This window comes from Epinephelus lanceolatus, chromosome 19 (genome assembly GCF_041903045.1).
Source record: "Epinephelus lanceolatus isolate andai-2023 chromosome 19, ASM4190304v1, whole genome shotgun sequence".
Classification (NCBI taxonomy): domain Eukaryota; kingdom Metazoa; phylum Chordata; class Actinopteri; order Perciformes; family Serranidae; genus Epinephelus; species Epinephelus lanceolatus.
The window spans coordinates 36,937,633-36,959,710 of record NC_135752.1 but is presented as its reverse complement, the minus strand read 5'-3'; the positions used below and the strand labels follow the sequence as shown (position 1 = coordinate 36,959,710).

Sequence of the window (22,078 nt, the reverse complement as noted above, 5' to 3'; positions counted from 1 at the left end):
CTGCTCTTTGTTTTTTTCCATGAACACATGTGACGGAGTATTTCAGATCAGGCTGGTGGTCTGTTTCCACTGTTTATTTATTAAGTTATTCAAAAAGCTGTTTGATTCCACATCACACCTCTGTCTCAGAGGTACACACATACATACACATGCCCACATTGCTCTGGTCTTCCCTCTGTCTCATGTGACAGTACAGGCTGATATTTAATATAAATTAAAATGTTCTAAAATGTCTCTCTTTCTCCTCAGCTGGATCGACCACTGAGCCCTCCCCTCCAGCTCCGCCTCCTCCCGAGGCTCAGCCAATAGAAGCAAAGGTTCCTGAGGAGGAAATGGACGTCACGGACGATGACATCACAGCAGGTAGGGACATGAAATGTGACGTATAAAAAAGGCTCATTTAAGTGCTGTATTTTGTGTTAAGATGTAGCAGGTGTGACATGTTACATGTTGAAGCGGCTGAATGGCAATATTTCGATATTCTCTACAAAATGGGCCACATGTTTAGTTACGAGTCAAAGCCATCTGGTCAGTTTATAAATGCTGCAGTGAGAATACAAACTAACTCTAGGCACTAATGCAACTTTGGAACAACATGAGTCCCTGATTCAGACCAAACCAAGACAACTTTAGGTCTGTAAGCGCCCTAAAAACAACTTACTGACAGACTCACTGTGAAGTGTTTGAGGGTGTTTGAGGTATAAAATGAAGGGTGTGTTTTCCCCAGTGACCTGTGGAGCCTCATCTGGTTTCATAGAGAAACATTAAAAGGTCATTTATCATTTATGTGCCTCTGAATTTAGGAGTTTTGCTCTGGTGACTCTGAGCGTAGGTTAATCATGGTGTCTATGTGAGTGTGTGTTTTAATCAGTGCCACACAGCCCATGTGTAATGCCAGTGTACTGTGACCTGCATGGTGTTAAAAGCAGTTTGGTGTTTAGTGTGCGCACATGCTTCCTCTCTCACACACTCACACACGATAAGGTGAGAAACATTTCTCCCCAGGAAACGACTCACACCTGCAGCACAGGTAGAAAACACACACACACACACACACACACACGCTTTTCCAGTCCATTTATCTTTTGACACATTTCCCTGAAAGTTTAACCGTGACAGACACAGACAGGTAGATCCTCTCCGGTGACTACACTCACACAAACGTTATTTAAGCAGCAATTTCTATATATCAGTGATCACAATATGATAGTGCCATCATTAATGTATAAAGATCTGTATGAAGAAGGCTTTTGTTTCCTTATCATGCCCGTAAACGTTGCCTCTCTACATCTTCCTGATCAACATCATCTCTTTTACTCTAATAGATTCAAAAACCACAGAAAAATAAATCAGAATTAACTCCTGTGTCCAAAGGGAAATTTATATTCTGGAACAAAACCCTGCAGAAAACGGCTCCAACACTGTCTCACCATCCCTTCACCCTCTCTCCTCCCTCCTCCCTCCATCCTTCTCTCAGACCAGTCAATATCGCAGATGTGTCTGACAATTTATCATTTCTCACAGCTCATTTTTCTCCTATTGACAGCAGTGTTTTTTCATTCAGTCTCTGCAGTATTAAATCTGTTAGCAGACGCCTCAAACAGAGAGCAGAGTCTGAGTCTTCTCTGCAGAGGAGGAAAAAACTCATCGAGTTTTAAAACTTTTCTGCTCTCGCTCTTTGTTTCGTTGTCTTTCTCCTCCATCCTTACTTCCTCTGCAAAGTCTGTGAAAATCAGGAATGAGGATGTACTGTTTTGGGAAATGTATTTGTGTTCTGGGTAACAGAAACAGCTGCACATGTGTAATTTGTAATATTATTAAAGGTCTACCCTTAAAGGTTATGCATCATTTCTGCAATAGCCTTTCAATGTAGAAACCAACAGGATGGCTGCGTGCATTGTGGCAGCAGGTCCAAGCTCTTCTTTTGTTATATTGCTACATGTGCCGTGTATTTGTAGGGATCTGCAATTTCACTGTCATCAAATAATGACAAATAAAGCTCTATCTACATTCAGTAATACCTCTATATATAGTAGTTTTATTGGTAGTGGTGGGGTCCGCCATTCGACGCTGGATTCAGATAGCCTGCCTAAGTCCTGTGAATGGGTGTTATAAGTGGTTATCAGCCTCATAGATAAGGGTTATCAAGGCAAGCTACAGCGTCTAGGTTCAGGACGCTGTTATTAGCCCATTAAATGACCACTGTCAGTTGTCATCAGGAGCAGTTTTGTTTCACTTCCGTTAAGTTTGGGCGCCAAAACTATGTGGTTAGGCTTAGAAAAAAGATCATGGTTGGGGTTAAAATAAGTATGTTTGTTTTGTAACATGACATATAATAATGTAAGGCAACATGACAGACTTCCGTCCGTCAGTTAAATTAAGTCAGTGCTGACTTTGGGTTTCACACGGGACACAAACAGAGATCTCCTGGGTGAAAGTCCTGTGTTTTTTACAAAGTTTCTTACTGTCAGAGATACTTTATAACAAAAGATAACACATTACAAGCTATGCCAATGGTATGAAATAGCATATACTACTGGTATCCATGGGTGTGGTCTTCTCTACAGCTTATCTCCCCACGTCGTGTTGATGGATGAAATCAGATTCAAAACAGTACAACACAATATACAGCACAAATTTAACGTTTGCTCCTTATATTAATGCTTGTTTTTATCTGCTAGCTTAACGTTTGATGTCAAACCAGTACAAGATCCTATGAGTTCTCTTCTCTCCCTCTAAAATCAGTTGAATAATAATTAATTAATTAATTAATAATTATTTTGACGTTTGATTCACTGTTTCATGATTGACAGTTCAGCACCAACGGAGAGAAGAGATTCTATGATGCTAGATCTTGCGAGGGTGATGCTGAGACGGAAAGTGTTTATTTTCTCTTGATTAGTCTCTGAAAAACGCCATTTCAGTGTAAAAACATTCAGAAGATATGTGTCTTGTGAAAACTGTATCTGGTATTTACTCTGGTGACTATCACTAAAGAATTGGTTTTGGTCTGTACCAATGTTCACGCTTACCTTTTTTGGAATGAAAAGACCGCAGCTAATAGTGCCAATGGCGAAACCCAAGTGACACAGATACATAAAATGACTCTTACATGGGCCGTCTTGGTTTATCAGTGGTCTCTGTTACTGTACTACGCCCCATGACTTCCTCCTTTGCTTTCTTTATAATAACTACGACCACTAGAGGTCGCTGTCTATCACAGCCTTTTAATGGGCTGGTAACGGCCTTCTGAACTTACTAGCAGGTGTTTCAGGCTCCTTCTAACCCACATTTCTGAGGCTAATAATTAAGGGATAATGCCCTTCGCGGTGTCCATCATCAGTTTTTAATGGCTGACATGGAGGTGTGCAAGGAGGATGTTTACCTTCGCAAAGGTCATCAAAAAGTGATAATGGACACCTTGAAGGGCATTATCGCACTTATACCATGGTCACTTACCAAAGAAATAAACTGTAGTAATATTCTTTCATATTTTAATGCTCTTTGCAATCAAAATCTAATTTTTCTCAAACCATAACTCTGTTTCCTTGGTAACACCTGAGGGTTTACCTGATACCTGGAACAATCATTACCGCCCAGTAAAGGCCCATTTATGCTCCCTTTACGTACGAAAATGTATATGTCCATTTCAAATGATGTTACCGTCACTGCCCACATTCTTCCATGCGTCCTTTACGTTGGCATGGATGTTAACCAATATATCCACCAGGGGGCAGCCCAGTGTCAAAAGTTTATGACAAGAACAAAGTCAAAAACAAACATGGCGACTGTGGAGCAGATATTGATAATGTACCTCTTGCATAAAAGACAAAAACAGAGGCAGCGTTGTAGGAGGCGGTGGTCGGTGAGGCCATTAAATACATCGTGACTGGAGGACGGAGAATTATTTTCTCTAGTACTGCCGATGAAAGAAATTGAATTGTTATTTCTTCTTCGTGTCTCAGTAGAGCTACGTATCGGGTAGTGACAGCAACACTGCCCCCACGGTTGCCGGTGGTACTGCTCCGTTTGGACCATATCTGTAAGCTTTATGGAAACGTGCAGAAATACGGACGAAATGAACGTGGAGCACGGACAGAAGGCTCCGTTGAGCAAAAATAGGCCTTAAGGCTTTTATGCAATGGAAACATTATTCACTATTCCAGTAAATAGGACGAACCTTAGAACCAACTGCTTTAGTCTGCTTGAAATCACTTAAAACTGAATATCAAGTCATTTGAAGACTTCATTTTGGGCTCCGGGGACTTGTTATGGACTATCTTCAATGTTTTCATACAGTATAGATATTTGAAATAATGATAGTCAACTAAAATACCAGACCTTTTTGAGACAGAAGGAGGAGCTCAGTCACAGGATGGTTTCAGATTATTTTCAAATCCATCATGATGCAACACTCATACACCATTCAGTGTGTGTGCTGAGGAGGCAGAGAGGACAAGAGATACGTGGAAAATATAGGAGAAAATGCACAAGAAGGATAACATAGGGAAGGAGAGGAGAAGAGGAAAGGGGGAGAGGAGAGGAAACGAAAAAGGAGGAGATGAAGAGGAGAGAAAGGAAAAAAAGACAGAGATGTCGACAGCCACAGAATCACTTGGCTGCAGGCTGTTACCACGGCGATAGACTCATCACCTCAGTCTACTGTCTCCCCTGTCTCACACACACACACACACACACACACACACACACACACACACACGCACAATTTAGGATGTGCAAGTGACAACAGTTGTTGCTTGGTGCCACAGCTGCAAAAGATCCCAGACCAGAGCTGACACACACACACACACACACACACACACACACACAAGCAAACCTAAACCTGTGTGTGTGTGTGTGTGTGTGTGTGTGTGTGTGTGTGTGTGTGTGTTGTAATTATGTCCCTAGCAGTGTCAGGGGATGTCATTAGGATCCACAGCACCCTCCTCCTTACCCCCCTCCATCCCTCTCACTTTCTCTCACACACCATACACACACACACACACACACACACACTTCAATTTAGTTCATTAAATCTCTGTCGGCATTTGGCAAAACATTTTGCCAACACATCTAATAAAGCAGAGTCAGTAAAGCACACAGTGATTACATGAATACACTGATGATGCTCGGAGTGTTTCACAGTGACACTCAGACAGTTCTGTGTGTTATAGTTGATTCATGATGAGTACGAGTGTAACAGCAGAATAATTCCAGGGTTTAGTGTATTTTCTGTAAGAGAAAATTAACAGAAAAATATTTTTGTCATTTAAAGACAAATAAACATTACTGGGTGCATCAATTAATTCTAAATTATTCCCAAGTTTCACACAGTAAAGTAGCTCTCTGTGGCTCTGGAGGTCAAACTGTTGATGGTGAGAGCAACTGCTGGGGCAGTGGATATTTCCTGGATGACTACAGCTTGTCCTTGTTTATGCTGGGCAGTGGATAATTCTTGGATGATTTAGGTTTGTGCTCTTAGTAAAGGGGACAGCAGGCTGACTGTTACAGTCCAACACATTCTCACTCTCGACTCGTCAAGTACTTATGCTCGGTCAGTAGCCCTACACATCAAACTGTAACGCTCTAGGCACCCTTCCAGCGTCAGCTGAACGAGTGTCAATTAACCAGGGTGTGTACAGGTTCTTAACAAGTCTAAAAATGTCTTAAGTTTTCTTAGTATAAGGCCTTAAAAAGTCTTAAAGTGTCTTAAATTCAATTTTCTTGATATAAGGCCTTAAAAAGTCCTTAATCGTTTTAAATTAAGTGTTCTTGATGTAAGGCCTTAAAAAGTTTTGAATGTCGGGGCGTCGGTAGCGTAGTGGATAGTGCCGCCGCCCCATGTACAGAGGTGATGCCTCGCTACAGCAGTCGCAGGTTCAACTCTGGCCTGCAACCATTTGCTGCATGTCACCCCCCCTCTCTCTCTCACCCCATTCCACTCTGTCCTGTTCATTAAAGTCAAAAGCCTGAAAAAATGATCTTAAAAAAAAAAGTCTTAAATGTCTTAAATTAAATTTTCTTAATATAAAACCTTAAAAAGTCTTGAAGGTGAATCTTAAATTAAGTTTTCTTATAGAAGGTCTTAAAAAGTCTTCAAGTGTCTTAAATTAAGTTTTCTTAATTGAAGGTCTTAAAAAGTCTTAAATTGTCTTAAATTTAATTGTCTTGATATAAGGCCTTTAAAAGTCTTAAAGTGCCTTGAATGATCTTTTTTTAATATAAGACAAATTAAATTTTCTTGATGTAAGGCATTAAAAAGTCTTAAAGTGTCTTAAATTGAATTTTCATAATATAAGGCCTTAAAAAGTATTTGTTTTAAATGAAGTTTTCTAACTGTAAAGCCTTAAAAAGTCATAAAGTCTCTTAAATAAAATGTTCTTAATATAAGGCCTTAAAAAGTCTTAAATTAAGTTATCTCAATATAAAACCTTAAAAAGTCTTGAAGTATCTTAAATTAAGTTTTCTTAATATAAGGTCTTAAAAAGTCTTAACTTTAGCTTGGTTATATCTGTAGACACCCTGATTCATGCTCGTTACATGTCTCTTTTCAAAATAAAGTTCCGTCTTCACAGGAAATTCTCTCATTTCCACTCGTTAAATACAAACATAAAATAACATTTAGGCAACAAAAGCACATGGTTTGGTTTTGAAAAAAACATCATGGTTTGGATTAAAATAAATATGCTTGTTACTGACGTAATGTAGCATCATGTGACACATGTCACTAGCATAGTATGCTACACATATTAGCACATTATGTTGTTGCTGTTGACTTGACTGTCTTTTGGTTTCACAGGCGACATGAACAGCGGTCTCCTAGGTGAAAGTTTTGAGTTTGTTTGACCCATCCACCTCCCCTAGACTCTCTAAAGCCTGAAAGCAGAGCCAAGAGGAGGTGCAGACGTCTAGTTTTCTCTCAGTCCACTTCAATTACAACATGCTCAGAGTTTATTATGGGATTTTGTCCAGTGACACAATTAAACCTCACCTTCCTCAGCTTTAAAAGCTGATCATATCCATGTGGCCCAGTCATGTGGTTCTACACTAGAGGGAAGAAGAGCGTATCTCATCTCTGCCTCTGATAGAGGGGGTGACCTCAGGGAGGTCAAAGGTCCCTGCCGGACACAGCTCCATCACCCCCTCCCCCCTCACGTTCTCTGTGCTGCCAGGCGTTTTGTCTCCTTCAGGATTCAGAGCCCTGCGGACACAATCAGCTGATTCCTCCCAGCCAACAACATGCAGGATTAAACTATGGATAGATACCTGTGATAGTATAATTCAGCAGTATTATTTTCTGTTTGACATCATTTCCTCGTCTTATTATTTGGGAGAAAGGACAGAAAGTTGTACCCTTGTGAGGGGTCCATAGATAGAGGTCAGAGGTCAAAGGTCAGGCTGACCCTCACCTCACAGTGTCATTAGCTCGGCTGTGATTCGGTTAGCTGAAACGCTAGCCTCCCCTGCTAATCTAATATGAGAGCCTGGAGGTCGTTTGGGTCAGATCGCATTTCTCCTCAGAACAGATTGAACTTATGGAGAGATAAATGGTCCGAGCTGCGACTGTGAACGCTCTGATTGGTTCTGATGATTGTGTCTCTTCTGTTTTACGCGGCGAGGGACCCAGCTGGTGTATGAGAATATTATTATATTACAGACAGACGACTGAAGTTATTGTCCAAATGTTATTAATGTACAGGAATGTATTTGTGGTGGCTCCGTACAGAAGCTGCAATATGTTAGATATTAGTACAGGACAGTGTATTATGGTATAATGCAGTGTACTGTGGTGCCGTGCTTTGACGCTCTAAAACTTTGAGCACAGTTACCCCTGAAACAGGAGTCAAAGAATAATAATAGGAGTGAGGAAACATTTCAGGTGTACTACTTCACAACCTGCAACACCCTGTGATTTGCAGCATATTTTTTCAAATGCTGACACAGTTTTTAAAACAGAATGATGGCAAATTTCTTGCATTGTTCAGTAATCTTATTGAAATATACGGAAAAACTAGTCTCATTACCAAACAGACAAAAAGGGGCGGCTTCAGAATTGTTTGTTTTTTTGTAAATATTTGAATTACTTCTGCCAAGGACGTAATGTTTTCAGTGCCGTTAGTGAGTCTGTTTGTTTGTCAGCGGGTTAACAGATAAACTGCAGGTGCGATTTTCATGAAACTTGAATGTTGGGCTGTTTTGCCGGCGAGCTGCGAGCGGAATGGCGAGTTGATCCGAGGTGCCCAATTTTCCGCCTCGTAGGGTAGACATATTGGTGGAACCCTTTTAGTTTAAACAGACCGAGGCGGCCTTCCACAACGGGAGGAGCTGTTGATGACTTGTGGGAGGAGCTGTCGATGACGCCGCACGTGCGAGCCACTGGCGGTGGATAAACAGGAAACAGCTGATAGCAGGAATTAGTGAGCAGCTAGTAGCAAGAGGGAAACACAAACCTGACAGACACTGTAAAGATGAGCAACTGGGGAGACAAGGAATTGCGCGCCCTCCTTGTCCTCGCAAACAAAGAGGCCATTAACCGTCAGATGACGGGGACGGTGAAGGACGGGGCGACTTATGAGAGAATCGCCGAAGGACTGACCAACAGCGACTTCCCTCCACGTCACTGTTTACGTCACACGCTGAGCTACACGTGTTGTTACTTGCTCACGCCCCCCATTGCCCCAAAAAAGGCACATTCTGTATAAACAAAAGTAGGTAGGCGGCATTTTGCTGCACTCCCCGATTTTGTTTTTATACTGCCAATGCTGAAAAAACACTGATTGGGCTTTCCTGCAAATTTGCACAACTCCTGTTTACAAAGGGCTTGAGTGAGAATTCTTGCCAGTGTTGTGATCCAACTAGCTGAGACATGATGTGTTTTGGTGTGAGTGAGTTTTGGAGGTGAGATTAACTGATTGGCCAGGATGCATGTTGCTTTTATAGACTCTACGAAAAGTGTAGAAAAAGTGGCTTCAATATTCACAGATGCTTGTTAGCGATTGAAAGAAACTATAATATGAATAACTCATGTTGCATTATCGTTATGTAAACATAGATTTTAAGTGTACTGAGGATCAGAATGTCCCGTCGATATGATTTAATATTTGTACCTCCTCTCCTCTAACCTAAACATTTGATCACAGCTCGACTCACATTCTCTGTGTCACAAACACACAGGATGGTGTGATAATGTACACATGACGGGGGATGGGAAGAGTGTGTGTGTGATTGTCTGCGTGCGTGTGTGTGTGTCAGGGTTTATGAATGTGTCACAAAGATAAAGCGCTGGCCTTGGGGTAGTAAGTGTGTATGTGTGTGTGTGTGTGTGTGTGTGTTACAGACGGGCAGCCTGCTCATGTTCTGAACACAGACGTAGATGGAGACTGGTTTACTGACTGGATTTCTCAGTCACTGTCCGAATGCCTGATTGGCCGTCTGACTGAAGGAATAAAACCACTGATGGACTGATGGTTTTACTAACTGGTCTAAACCAAACTATCTCATCTCCCAGTTACAATTCTATCACAACCTGTCACAGTGTGATGGTTTGACTGTGTCATTGTTTTTCAGTCTCAACACAGCACACAAGAGTCCGCCAGTTCATCTAGACAAGACTCAGAGAGGGGTGGTGATTCATAAATACACTCTCAGCCAATCACATCACTGGTCCCAGTGCTCTAGAGGAGCTGAGCCAATCACAGCGAAGCATGACAAGGGCTTTACAAATAGAAAGATGCTCTCTGAGTGATGCAGGGCAGCAAGACGTCAACACACAACACCTCAGATCTGCAGCCAGACAGATGGTGTGGTTTTTTTTTATCAATGATAGAAATAATAATAAATGTTAGACATTGACCATATGGCCAAAATACACCGCCACTGAGCGGCACACGTCAAAAGAGCCACCCCTGTCATCCTGCAAACCTTTGATCAGCACCACGGACAGCAGCCGAGGCACCAACCGCCACAGCCTGACTTCTTAACAAAAAATCGCCATCCTACATGAGCCCCTGACAGCTTCTGGACCTCGCTATGCTGCACAGGGTGCACCATCAATATTTACGCCATTGGTGCAGACACTGAAGAAGTTATTGATATTGATAGTTGATATTTTATATTTATTTTGAGCATGTAAAAATAGACACGAACATATTAGCAAGCAGACAGACAGAGAGAAAGTAATATTTACTTTGATTTACACACCTGAAAAGGAGTGGGAGGACGTAAGCACTTGATTTGATTTGCAGGATTAAACTTGTCACTGCGTGTTGCAGTTAGAGCTCTGATCTGATGTATTGATATAATAGAGTCAGCTGTGAAATCTTTCTGAAATGATCCATCATCCTGTGATAACTTGACCCTGCTGGGTTGATAAAAGCATTTAAACTGCTCTGTAAGATTGTCCCTTATCGTCTTCCGTAGTCCTCACCTGCCTCGCCTCTTACTCCTCCGCCTGTGTGATGTGAAGATAATTTTCTTTTCCCTCTCACTCTAAGTTGTAATGCTTTTCATTTGGCGGAGTGTAAATCTGATTCTGTCAGATGGCTTTGATTCATCTGTGAGCGAGAGGAGGGCGCGGCTAAGCTGCGGTGGCTTTAATAAAAATAATTCCTTCTTTATGAAGAGGCGGTGCGATGGAGGCCGTCCACTGTCTCTGCATTAGGGAAATTACCATCCAGAGCCATTTCTCAGACCGCTCCATTAGCAGCACGAATCTGACAGCCGCAGAGTGCCGAAAATATTGCTTGTATTAAAAACCTGTCAGATTGAAAATTAAACTGCAAAACAAACACATAATTGATAAGAGAGGAGAGAAAAATAAGACCTCAGGCTCTCAGTATTGCCAGTCTGTGCCTTCATACAGCAGAGCTGAATCATGAAGTGGAGCAAAGTTAATGTGATCGGGGGAAGATGTCGCTGCATCACTGTTGGAACATAAAGGGAAAAATAAATGAAATGTTAGAATGACTCACGAGTCGAAATAATTCTGAGTCAAAATTATGAGATGTGAAAGTGAAATCCAACCCCAGCTCTTTCTGCTTGGTGTTTCACCTTGCTGTATTTGCATTTTTTTGACACCATGTCTGCAAATTTTTGTAGTTTCCTATTTGACGCCTGCTGCTTTCAGTCTGTCACTGGAACACTACGACCTCACCTGTGCGTTGTGCCAAGGAAAACATAGCATAATAGGAAGAAAATAATAGAGTCTCTGCAGATAAATACACCACCACACTTTTTTATTTTAAGTTTTTTACTACTTTTTAATGAGTCTTGTTTTTTAATTTCTTTTTTTATAAACACTTATTATTTAGTTTATTTGCATGAAATTATAATAACCAAAATTTATAATGTACAATACATATATATAAGAAGAAAGAATAATTAGTAGGACCTCCAACGTAATGGTCGATGGTCCAAAACAGCTAATAAGCTACGATAGCTTCCTTAATTTTCTCTCCACTTCTCTGTTTACTTAAAGATGAAAACTGTCAAACTGCTTACAATTGCTGTAGGGGGAAAATGTGTCAAAGTTCACCAAAATTGTAGGCTACTGAGAATCTTCACCGACATGTTTGCATGTTAAATTTGTCTTTTTAAGCGAATCAACGGATCGCTGATTCCACTGGCAAGTAAGTCATTTTATGGAGGAATTTTGTCATTATGAATGCTGATGTGCCTTAAATAAAAACACAAATCAATGCATATGCAAAACAAACGTTACTAACAGTTTATGGCAGTTACATTTGTACATTTCATATGTATCATATTTTCTTGGAGACGTAGTATATGAGCTGAATTTTGTCACTGGGAGGTGGAGGGGAGGGTGGATGCCGTGCCACCTAGGCGAGATGCATGCCAAGCTACATAGCACTAGCCTGGAAATCCAGACTCAAGTCTAGAAAGATTTTGAGTCTGGCCCTCACCGATACACTCTTCTACCCAAGGGGCGGCACTAACTGAGGCATATTAAATGCCGCCGCACGCAACTGGATAGCACGATAGCCAATCAGAGCAAAAAACAAGGTGACATATTCATTGCACTAAGCCCCATTTGTTTGCCGAACAGTGGGGCTAACTGATATATTAGGCTTTTGCCGTATCCCATCGGCAAAACAGCAAAAATGTCCTTCTTGGAAGTGAAGGCTTCTAGGGCAGTCTTCTGTTCCTCTCTCAAGGAAAAAGATAAGTGTAGCTGGCTTAGCGTTTAGCGTTTCTTCCAAAGCTAAACTGAATGGACGTGGTCCTTCGGCAGCTGCCATCTTGATAGACTGATCTGATTGGTCCTATTGGCGATTCATCGGGACGGATTTCTGTGCAGAGCAAATTTGAATTTGCTGGGGGCAGGGCATCTGGATTTCCAGGTTAACAGAGCACTGTTTGGAACAAATGAACACCAAAAGCAGTTGTATTTTAGCAACCCATTGCTGTGTTTCCACTGGGCATAGTGGCATGAAAAGTGGTCAGATATCACTATGTTTCCACCCGAGATTGTCCCATGGAAACATTTTTTCCTTATTTTTTACCAAGACATGGCTGCATTTCTAAGTGGGATTGTTGCACAAAAAGTGGTTGTTTTTTAAAGACACGTTGCTGCGTTTCCTGCAAAATAGTGCCACAAGAAGCTGTTGTTTTTTAGAGACATCGCTGCATTTTCAACCAGGTTTGTAGCACGAGAAGTGATTGTTTTTTACTGAGGCGTTGCTGCATTTCCTGCTGGAATAATGCCATGAAAAGCAGTCGCTACATCACTGCATTTCCAGCCAGGATTGTGCAACCAAAACCGGTTGTTTATTAGTCATGGCAGCGTTTCCAGCAACTCTTTTAGCCACCAAATGTGGGTGTCTTTTAGTGACCTGTCACTGCGTTTTCAGCCTATAAGAGATCAAGAAAAGCAGCTGGTTTTTACTGAGACATTGCTGTTTCCACCCAAAACTATGTCACCAAAAGCAAAAACATGATCTTGTCCTTTTTTTGTGGCCAAAACTACCCACACATGAACCACTGCGTTGTTGGAACATGAAGAAACTAAAAGCTTTCGCATACCTGCTAAATAATAACCTGCAAATGCAACTTCCCTGTGGTTTTCAGAAATGTATAATGCCAACATTTATTCTGACGATAGGGTTGGAAAAATAAAACCTGTCCTTTAATATTTTGAACAGATGAGTAAGAAAAAGCACACATCTACACTTGTGTATTTGACACATTATTTGAGGAAAGGTTCTCACATTTTTGATCTAGTGTTTCATGGCATCTGATGTTTATATGGTGTTGTGTTGTAGCTACTTGGATTGATTGGATTGTGATGTAGGCTCGGTCTGTTCTAGAAATAAGGGAGACTCAGATTGTCAGAGGGTATTTTGCACAGCGACTGAGACTAATAGCTGCTATGAAGGAGTATAATCGATCTAAAGACACATAGATGATCAGCAGAGATGTAAAATCAAAAGGTAGTTAAAGGACTACTAAAACCAGCTGTCTGGGTTTGTGTGGTCTCCTTCTCAGACAAACTTGTGTGGAGTTTGTTTGTGGTATCTCCTGCGGACGCCCCCTGACCCTCCCCCTCCGCTCCCGTACCGTCTAATTAAAGCGCTGTGTTTCCAGCAAGCGCAGATAGCTCCCCTGTCTGTGTCTTAAGACAGTAAAATACACTTAACCTTCAGATGGACTCGGCCCGGTTGGAAGGGCAGCCACCGTTTCAGGACTCAAATCTTTTTTCTCTATCAACTTAATTGTGTTTTTCAATTATTTCCCCAGATTTTCTGTCTCCTGACATTTGCTGTAAGGACAGTGTTTACCCCCCCGACTCTCTCCCTCCTCCCACAACACCAGCACTCTTTTGTTTCATGGAACTTTGTCTTCATCTGGAGACATTTACAGGCTCGTCTCCAGCCTCAGGCTTCCTCCACAGTTACATCTCTGTTTGTCTGCTTGTTTTTGAGTCGTTTTTATATTCATGTTTTTTGGCTAAATATTTTCTCTCACAGCTTTTTGCTGCCTGTCGTTCACTTTCCTTCCTCCTTTCTTAGTTCTCACATCAGTTTCCTGCTGGTATTGATCCCCTCCCTCAGTCCCTGGTGATCAGGTTTTACCAGTCTCCCATTGATTACCAATGGAGGCAGAGACCAGGTGCATCATGGGAAGATGGTGGGGCTGCAGTTCGAGGGGAGGGTTGGGAAGGTTGTAGGTTTGATTTCTTCAGCAGGGTTTCTAACAAAGATGTATACTGAATTTTGGGCCATGAAAAAGTAGAGTTTCCTGTTTTCGTGTTTTGTTTATGATGGGAGATAAATCCTGCACAAGTTGGGATGGAATGAGTTGATCTGAACCTGAATGGAGTGTTTAGTGTTGGTTATCTGATATCTGCATCACTTTACCTGACAGTGACTGCCTTTACATGCACAAAATATTCCTGATTTTGCCCTTATTCTGAAAGAGACAATACTCCAACTAAGCCGTTCACATGTCCAATGAAAATGAATATTCCACTAGTGTTCTCTTGTTTTTTTCTCCACAATTTGTTCATTGAAATTTTCCAAATAGAGCAGATATAAAACACTGACCCTTTTTAGATATAAATTGTGCAAATTTGCAGGAAAGCCCAATCAGTCTTTTTTCAGCATTGGCAGTATAAAAACAAAATCAGGGAGCGCGGCAAAATGCCGCCTACCTAATTTTGTTTATACAGAATGTGCCTTTTTTGGGGCAGTGGGGGGCGTGAGCAAGTAACAAAACGCGTAGCTCAGCGTGTGACGTAAACAGTGACGTGGGAGTGAAGCCGCGGCTGGTAAGTCAGCCCGTTCTTCACCGTCCCCGTCATCTGACGGTTAATGGCCTCTTCGTTTGCGAGGACAAGGAGGGCGTGCAATTCCTTGTCTCCCCAGTTGCTCATCTTTACAGTGTCTGTCAGGTTTGTGTTTCCCTCTTGCTACTAGCTGCTCGCTAATTCCTGCTATCAGCTGTTTCCTGTTTATCCACCGCCAGTGGCTCGCACTTGCGGCGTCACCGACAGCTCCTCCCACAAGTCTTCAACAGCCCCTCCCGTGGCGGAAGGCTGCTGCAGTCTGTTTAAACTAAAATGGTTCCGCCAATATGTCTACCCTACGAGGCGTAGGGCCCAACTCACCAATCCGCAGCTTGCGGGCAAAACAGCCCAACATTCGCCGAAAATCTGGCAGTGTAGAAGGGTCTACTGAAACATTTGGTCAGTCCAATAGTGACACAACAAAAAGTTAGTAGTAAGTAAAATAAGAACAATACGAAACAAGATAGAACTAGACAAGACAAATCCTCCAAACCAAATCGGTACCCAGAACAAGGATTGTGGATTTAGGCTGCTGTCAGCCCCAGAGTTGTGTCTTTGGTCTGAATCAGGGACTCATGTTGTCCCAAAGTTGTATAATTGCCTAGAGTTGGTTCGTGTTCTCACGGCAGCATTTACAGGCGGACCAGATCAAATGCCTTGTGTGAGAAAGCTGCTCTTGATTGGTCAGAATTTCCATGTGGGAAAAATCCAGGAAGTAAAGCAAACGTTGAAGAAGAGTACACTTGCAAGATAAATGTGACACTTTCTAATGTCACAATGGAGGGACAACTACGCAGGTTGATTTTAGCGCTGCTCATCGTGGACTATATTGCTGTCATTGTTCATTTTAGTCAAAGCATACAGTTTGAAAACGAGGCGCGGCTCCAACCAGAAAACAATGTTTTGATGCATTGGATGTGCTGAATGTGCATATTAAGGCAGTACAGGAGGAGGTGCACATTAATAATCCTCCAGGACTGTAACATGCTCATGTTTAACCCAAACAATGTGTCATGTGACTGCAGTTGCTTCACATCCAGGTCGGAACACCTTCTCACCACAAACCAACCGCACCAGAGTTCCTTTGGAACCGGACTGAGACCACCTCACACTCTAAACAGACTGTGGACTTAACTACCAATCAATCAATCAATACAGTTTAAATTCAGCCACAATGCAGATTAACTCAAGAAATCTTTAAAAAAAAAGACGTCTGTATTTGTACCAAAAATAAAACAGACTTTTATTTGTTTAAACTGTCACTAAATGAAATACTGTGGGTAAATGAAGAGCTTTTATTATCTGGATGACAGCAGGTTGTTTAAAACTCGAAGTTAATTGGTGGAGAGCTGACCCCAATCATTATGTGTGTGTGCATGTGTGTGCGTGTGTGTGTGAGCGCTGCTGTATTGATTACTGCTCTTCAAACAAAGAAATCAGCTTCGCTCTTCTTTCTTTCCTTTGTTCCCCCCCTCTCTCTTTTGCTTCATCCCAACCTCCTCTTCCTTTCTTTCTTCCTCAGTCTCTCCATCATCCCTCTTTCCTTTCCTACCTTTTCTTCCTCTTTAATTTTCCTGGTTCCTTTTCCTTTCTTACTGCCAACTATCCTTTTCTGTGTCCTATCCTACCCTTTGTCCGTTCCTCCCTTTCCACCTTTTGTCTTTGTATTGTTCCTTTAATTTCCTTCCCTTTTCCTCACACCATCATTTCTTTTTTCACTCCGCCCTCGTAACAATTGCCTATCTCAAAACTTAAAGCAAATATTCAAATATAACAATATAAATGTGAATACAAGTGTAAAAAATGGTGCTATATGAAACTTTTTCTTAAAGGTGAAGGAGTTCTTTCTGTTCTTCTGCTCAGTGGCGTTTCAGTTTCTTCTTTTTTTTGTCTGACACGTCCATATTTTTAGCGTGATTACAAGGACTCCACAGGTTGCTGCATTACACCATCCTGCCCCTCTTTAATAGATGTCTTCCCTTATGGATAATGTCATTTCAGCCAGAAAGCCTTTTTATCCCGATCCGTCCGCGGTTTTTATGAAGATTTAGCCGAACCGATGCGAGCTCGTCCGTCCCTCTTTAGTTTATTGAGTTATGTTTGGGAGCAGGTTGGCCAACAAATAGGATTTAGATACAATGTCATTATAATAGATCTGCCGGTCGTGAAGGAAGCAGATCGATAGGCTTCAAAAATCAATCAGCCCCGTCCGCACGGGCCGAGAGGCAGCAGGTATACACAGGCAGGAAGTGATGCTTACCTGACGACCGTCCGCAGAAAAGATCACATCACGCTAATGATGAAAGTTCAGGGCATCTGCAAGTCTTTAAAGGTCTCAGGGTTTTTTTTGTTTTTTTTTTTTTACAGCTGCACCACAGTGTCAGATAAAACGTCCTCATTACCTCTGTGTCATTTTAGTCCTCTCACATTTTTCCTGTCTTATCTGCCATCTCTGGGTACAAGTTTGAATCTGTAGAAACCAGGTATACAGATGTTTAGGTGATATTTATTTTGTTTTAGTTATTTATTCCTGTTTTGTGCCAGGGAAACAAATAATAGCTGTTTAAAAGTCAAAACCTTTGAATGAGCACAGATTCAATCACACACATTTATGAAACAACCTTAACATAACCTTTGAGCACATGAAAAACATGTTTAAAAACTGCCTCAGAAGCCTTTTTACCATATATGAGAAATTGTAATTCCCTCTCTAATATCTGTTCTATTTTGCTGTGGGAACATCAACAAATTTCGCCTTTAAACAGCTGCATCTTTTTAACTTATCATTAAAAACTACATTGTGCAAGATTACATTTGAACACAAAACACATGTTTCAGCAATGAAATATTTAAGCACATTAAACGTAGAAACCACAGGATGACCTCTGGCTCACCTGGTAGAGTCCTTTGCAGCGGCCAGGGTTCAATTCTGGGCCTGGCCGTCCAATCAGTGAAGGCAAAACCACCACAAAATAATCTTTAAAAAAAAAAAAAAGAAGAAGAAGAAGGAGAAGACTAGAAATGACTCAAACTAAACGTGTCTCTGCTTGTTTTTATTTTATAACTGTGACTCAGGGCTGATTTTTTAAAATCTGGCTTTTATTATCTTCATTGTGTCCAGTTTCACAGTTTTGAGTTTTTTAACTGAGTTAGTAGATGATACAAAAATGTCCTGAAAGGCTGTGATTGCATTGTCGGGGTTAGGGTTGCAGCGGTATGAGATATTCACTGTATGATAACCCTCTCAGAAAGTAATGCGGTTTCATGCTATCATGGTATTACATAATTATTATTACCGTTAAACTTCAATTTATAGCCCGAGATATTATTTGCTTAAATCACTGAAATCAACAGGCCTATATTTGGGACAGGCCTTTGATTCCTTTTATGTAAAACTGTTGCTCAGCAAAGCTCAGGAAATACAATCAAATTATTTATTTAAACCAGTATGAATATTACTTGTTTAAAAATTAGGCTTCAGATAATATATCAATTAGGAGTCATTCATTTGATCTAGCTCTGAGAGACAGGGCATCAGAGAGTGTTACAGCACTCGAGTATAATGGCATCCAGCATACTAGACTCACAAGTCAGTCTTTAGACGCTTTGCTTGACTAAAGACTGATGTCTTTCTCCCTGATTTTGTGTTTAGATGGGCGGATACAATTTCAGAGTTTAAAAAAACTCCCTACGTTGCAGAACCAATAGTAAATCCGCAGGGCGGTCCTTCGGTGGCTCGCTGAACTCTTGTGCTCGTAAACATAGTCCGACTGCGTTAAAAGTCGCTGTAAGTCCTTCATTTCCACAATCTTGTGGACTGAGCACACGTTTGATAAAACGGAGTTAAATCTCTCGGCATCCATTTTCAAGCTCTCTGTGTGTTTGTTTCCTTGCGGACGAGAAAAGGAGGAGCGCACATTTCCGGGAGGGTGTGTCCTTTTAAAAAACGCAAGAGGCGTTGCTTTGTTGCCGGCCGTTTTCTCCGGTGTGTTAAACACACTTTAGAAAGGAGTGTCCCCAGACTATCAGAAGGCGGAGATCTCTGATTGTCTGGTGGCGAGACTACCGGCATACCGACATAACATCATTTTATCCTGTTAAAACAATACTCACAACTTGGATTAATATTTATGAAATACCCTTTTGATTCTTTTGATCTGAGGACTAAAGGAAAATGAATAACTTACAGGGTAATCGTAGAATGGACACATACAGTAATTTGAGGTAGCCAACAACCTGCTTTTATACATCCAAAGAACTTCTATAAGACAGATGAACGACTTGGTGACCAGACCAGGCCTCTAATTGAGACAGGCCTTTATTTGTCAGAATGTGTAGCCACACCGGGCTAGTAAAAGAGACTGGGCTTTTAATTAAAGTTATCCAAAATTATCTGTCAGAATGACCCTTAAAAGGATTAAAACAGACGGGTTATTTTTGGTTGACCAATCGTTTTATTACAATATTTGAAACTTGAAACCATTTGCAATGGGAGTTTGTGTAAAAAGTCTCCCTTTGGGGAAAAAAAAACCCAAACCTAAAATAAAGTTGAGATTTGTTGTCCAATTGCATTTTTTCCCCAATATCGCAGATAAGCAATATGTACATGGTACGATAATCGTCAATTTTAATATCACAGTATACCGTTGCAGCCCTAGTCAGGGTTATAGTCATTAGTATGACCAATAATCAGAATGGCTGGAGAGGTTAGAGACTTAGTGGAGGACACAATGAAGTCAGAGTTTCTTGAACACAAAGATAAACTAAACTAAACTAAATAAATCATATTATACATACACATCGTTACACTAAATCAAACTATAGATAAATATGCACAAGGCATTTGATCTGGTCCTCTTGTAAATGCTGCCGTGAGAACATGAACCAGCTCTAGGCAATTATACAACTATGTGAATAGTCCCTGATTGAGACCAAAGGAGACGACTCTAGGGCTGAAAGCAGCCTGAAACTCATCAGCTCAGTGCAGGTCTCTGGAAGAATTAATTGAGTTTGACAGATTGCTGCAGGAAGCCATTATTAACATGATGACATCATCTCTTCATCTCCTGAAATGTATCAATAACTTCACAGATTAAGAATTTTTTTCCTATTAAGATATTTTTTTGGGCATTTTAGCCTTTAATTGACAGGACAGACAAGTGTGAAAGGGGGAGAGAGAGGGGATGACATGCGGCAAAGGGCCACAGGCTGGACTTGAACCCGGGCCGCTGCGGCAACAGCCTTGTACATGGGGCGTCTGCTCTACCACTAAGTCACCGACGCCCCACAGATTAAGAAATTTGACAGTGTTTCCAGAGCAGCAGCCATGTTTATTCCTTTTGAACATCAGCGTCAACACCAGTAGCAGCACAGCAAGAGTGCCCATCCAGTCAGGAGTCAGAAGGTGTGACAGAACAGTCCTGCTACTGTTCATTGACTCTGGGTATAATCAACACACCACAGTGCTCATTCACACCACACACTGTACACTCGTCCTCAACTTTCCTCTGTAAATAATCGCAGTAATTTATTCCCCTTCGACTATTCTATCTACTATCCTGTCTTGTACAAAGGTTTATGTACGACTAAATATCTTGGTTGTGTCTCTGAAACCTGCAGATACCCGTCCATCTGTCTGAAGCCTCCCTCCCACCCTCTCTTTACTTTCTCTCTGTAAATCTCAACTTTTTAGTGATTCTGGTTGGGAGTCTATCTCTAATTCTGTTATCTACTGGCCCAGTCTGGCCCGGGGATGGATGCCATCTGTAATCCATTTATCAGAGCCGGCCGCTGGGCCTTTTTCCAAATGACAGCTGGCCCTTAGCAATCTCATTATAAAAAGCACCAGGATATAATATGGAAATATGGGGGGAGGGGCCTCCCAAGGTCTGAAAAATGGACTGAGGAACAAACAGTGGACAAAATATCAGAGTCGCTGTTTTTCTGAAATCTATTTACTTTTTAATCACACTTGTGCAAACGTGTGCTCCAAAAAACATGACTGGTTACACCAAGGACACATCACAAGTCTTATTTTTACCCCTACCCCTGATTTTTTGAGTGTCACTTTGCCCTCAGATCAATGTCACCACGGGTAGTGGTTGAAATCGTCCCCTATTAAATGGGACAACCTGTCAAGACCCTGACACGTCATCAGTAGTAGTTGATGGGGTTTACGTAAACAGATGCAACTATGGCGGTAATGCTGTCATCACAATGACATTTGCCATATATGTGATGGAGATAGAAAATATAGACACTCATGGTTGATTTACAACTTAAATTTCACATTATGAAACGATCAAAGAAGTCATCAAATAAAATACAAGCTTCACTACCAGGCAACTAGCAGTGCTCTGTAGGCTAACGATAGCAACCCATGTTCCTACCCTGCCAGTCCGCACTGATATTAGAGGAGCGGTAACAAGTGCAGCAACTTCACTGCTGGACTTTAGTTAAATGTCAGGTGTCATATGGCATCAATGAGGAGGAAATGCGACATGGAAATATGTCAAAATGCAGGACTGTTACGCGCAGATCAGCAGTAACAATGTAACGTTAGCTAGCTAGTTAGCTGTACTAGTGATTTCTTGCAATGTTTGTTACATAGAAAGGACTACAATACGTTAAAAGGATATTTAACTAAGATAAAACAATGTTTATTGGAATTTTTAAATCTGGATTATCAAAGATAATAGATTTTTGGGGGGGTTTCTTTTGTTGCGTGTGCGGCCATCTTGACGCTGATTTCTAGTAACGCTCAGTTTGGAGTGTGCCTCTGAAAAACCTTCTTTTGGAGGGCCCTGACACACCAAGCCAACAGTCTGCTGTTGGTCAATGTCAGGCCGTCAATGAGAGTCTGTCACCCAAGTTTTTGCCAGTGAAAATGTTACAGTGGTTACTTTCTTTTTTATATCTCTTACTTACATAGTCTCCCTTTTAAACTTGGTGCCGACTACATTTTGAACAGTTTGATTCAATTTTATTCATAAAGCCCAATATCACAAATCATAGTTTGCCTCAGAGGGCTTTACAGCATACGGCATCTCTCTGTCCTTAGGACCCTCACAGTGGAAAAGGAAACACTCCCCAGAAAGAAGGTCTTTGGAAAGAAAAGAAAAATGGTAGAGCCCTTAGTGAGAGCAACTGAGGAGGGATCCCTCCTCCAGGATGGACAGACGTGCAAAAGATGTCGTGTTCGAGGTTCAAGCAGACGGTATTTTGAGGTGGCAAGTCATTACATCACGCTGGTCAACGGGCTAAAATTAGTGTGTT

At 41.4% G+C, this 22,078-nt stretch overlaps 1 protein-coding gene across 3 annotated transcripts in view; it reads left to right on the top strand.

The window, feature by feature from the left end:
- wdr7 (WD repeat domain 7) overlaps positions 1-22,078 on the top strand; it is a 142,280-nt gene that overhangs the window by 75,796 nt on the left and 44,406 nt on the right. For all 3 annotated transcript variants that reach the window (XM_078161858.1, XM_033646545.2, XM_033646546.2), the window contains one exon: positions 250-363. In XM_078161858.1, the coding sequence (XP_078017984.1) occupies positions 250-363 (114 nt within the window). The remainder of the gene's footprint in view (positions 1-249; positions 364-22,078) is intronic.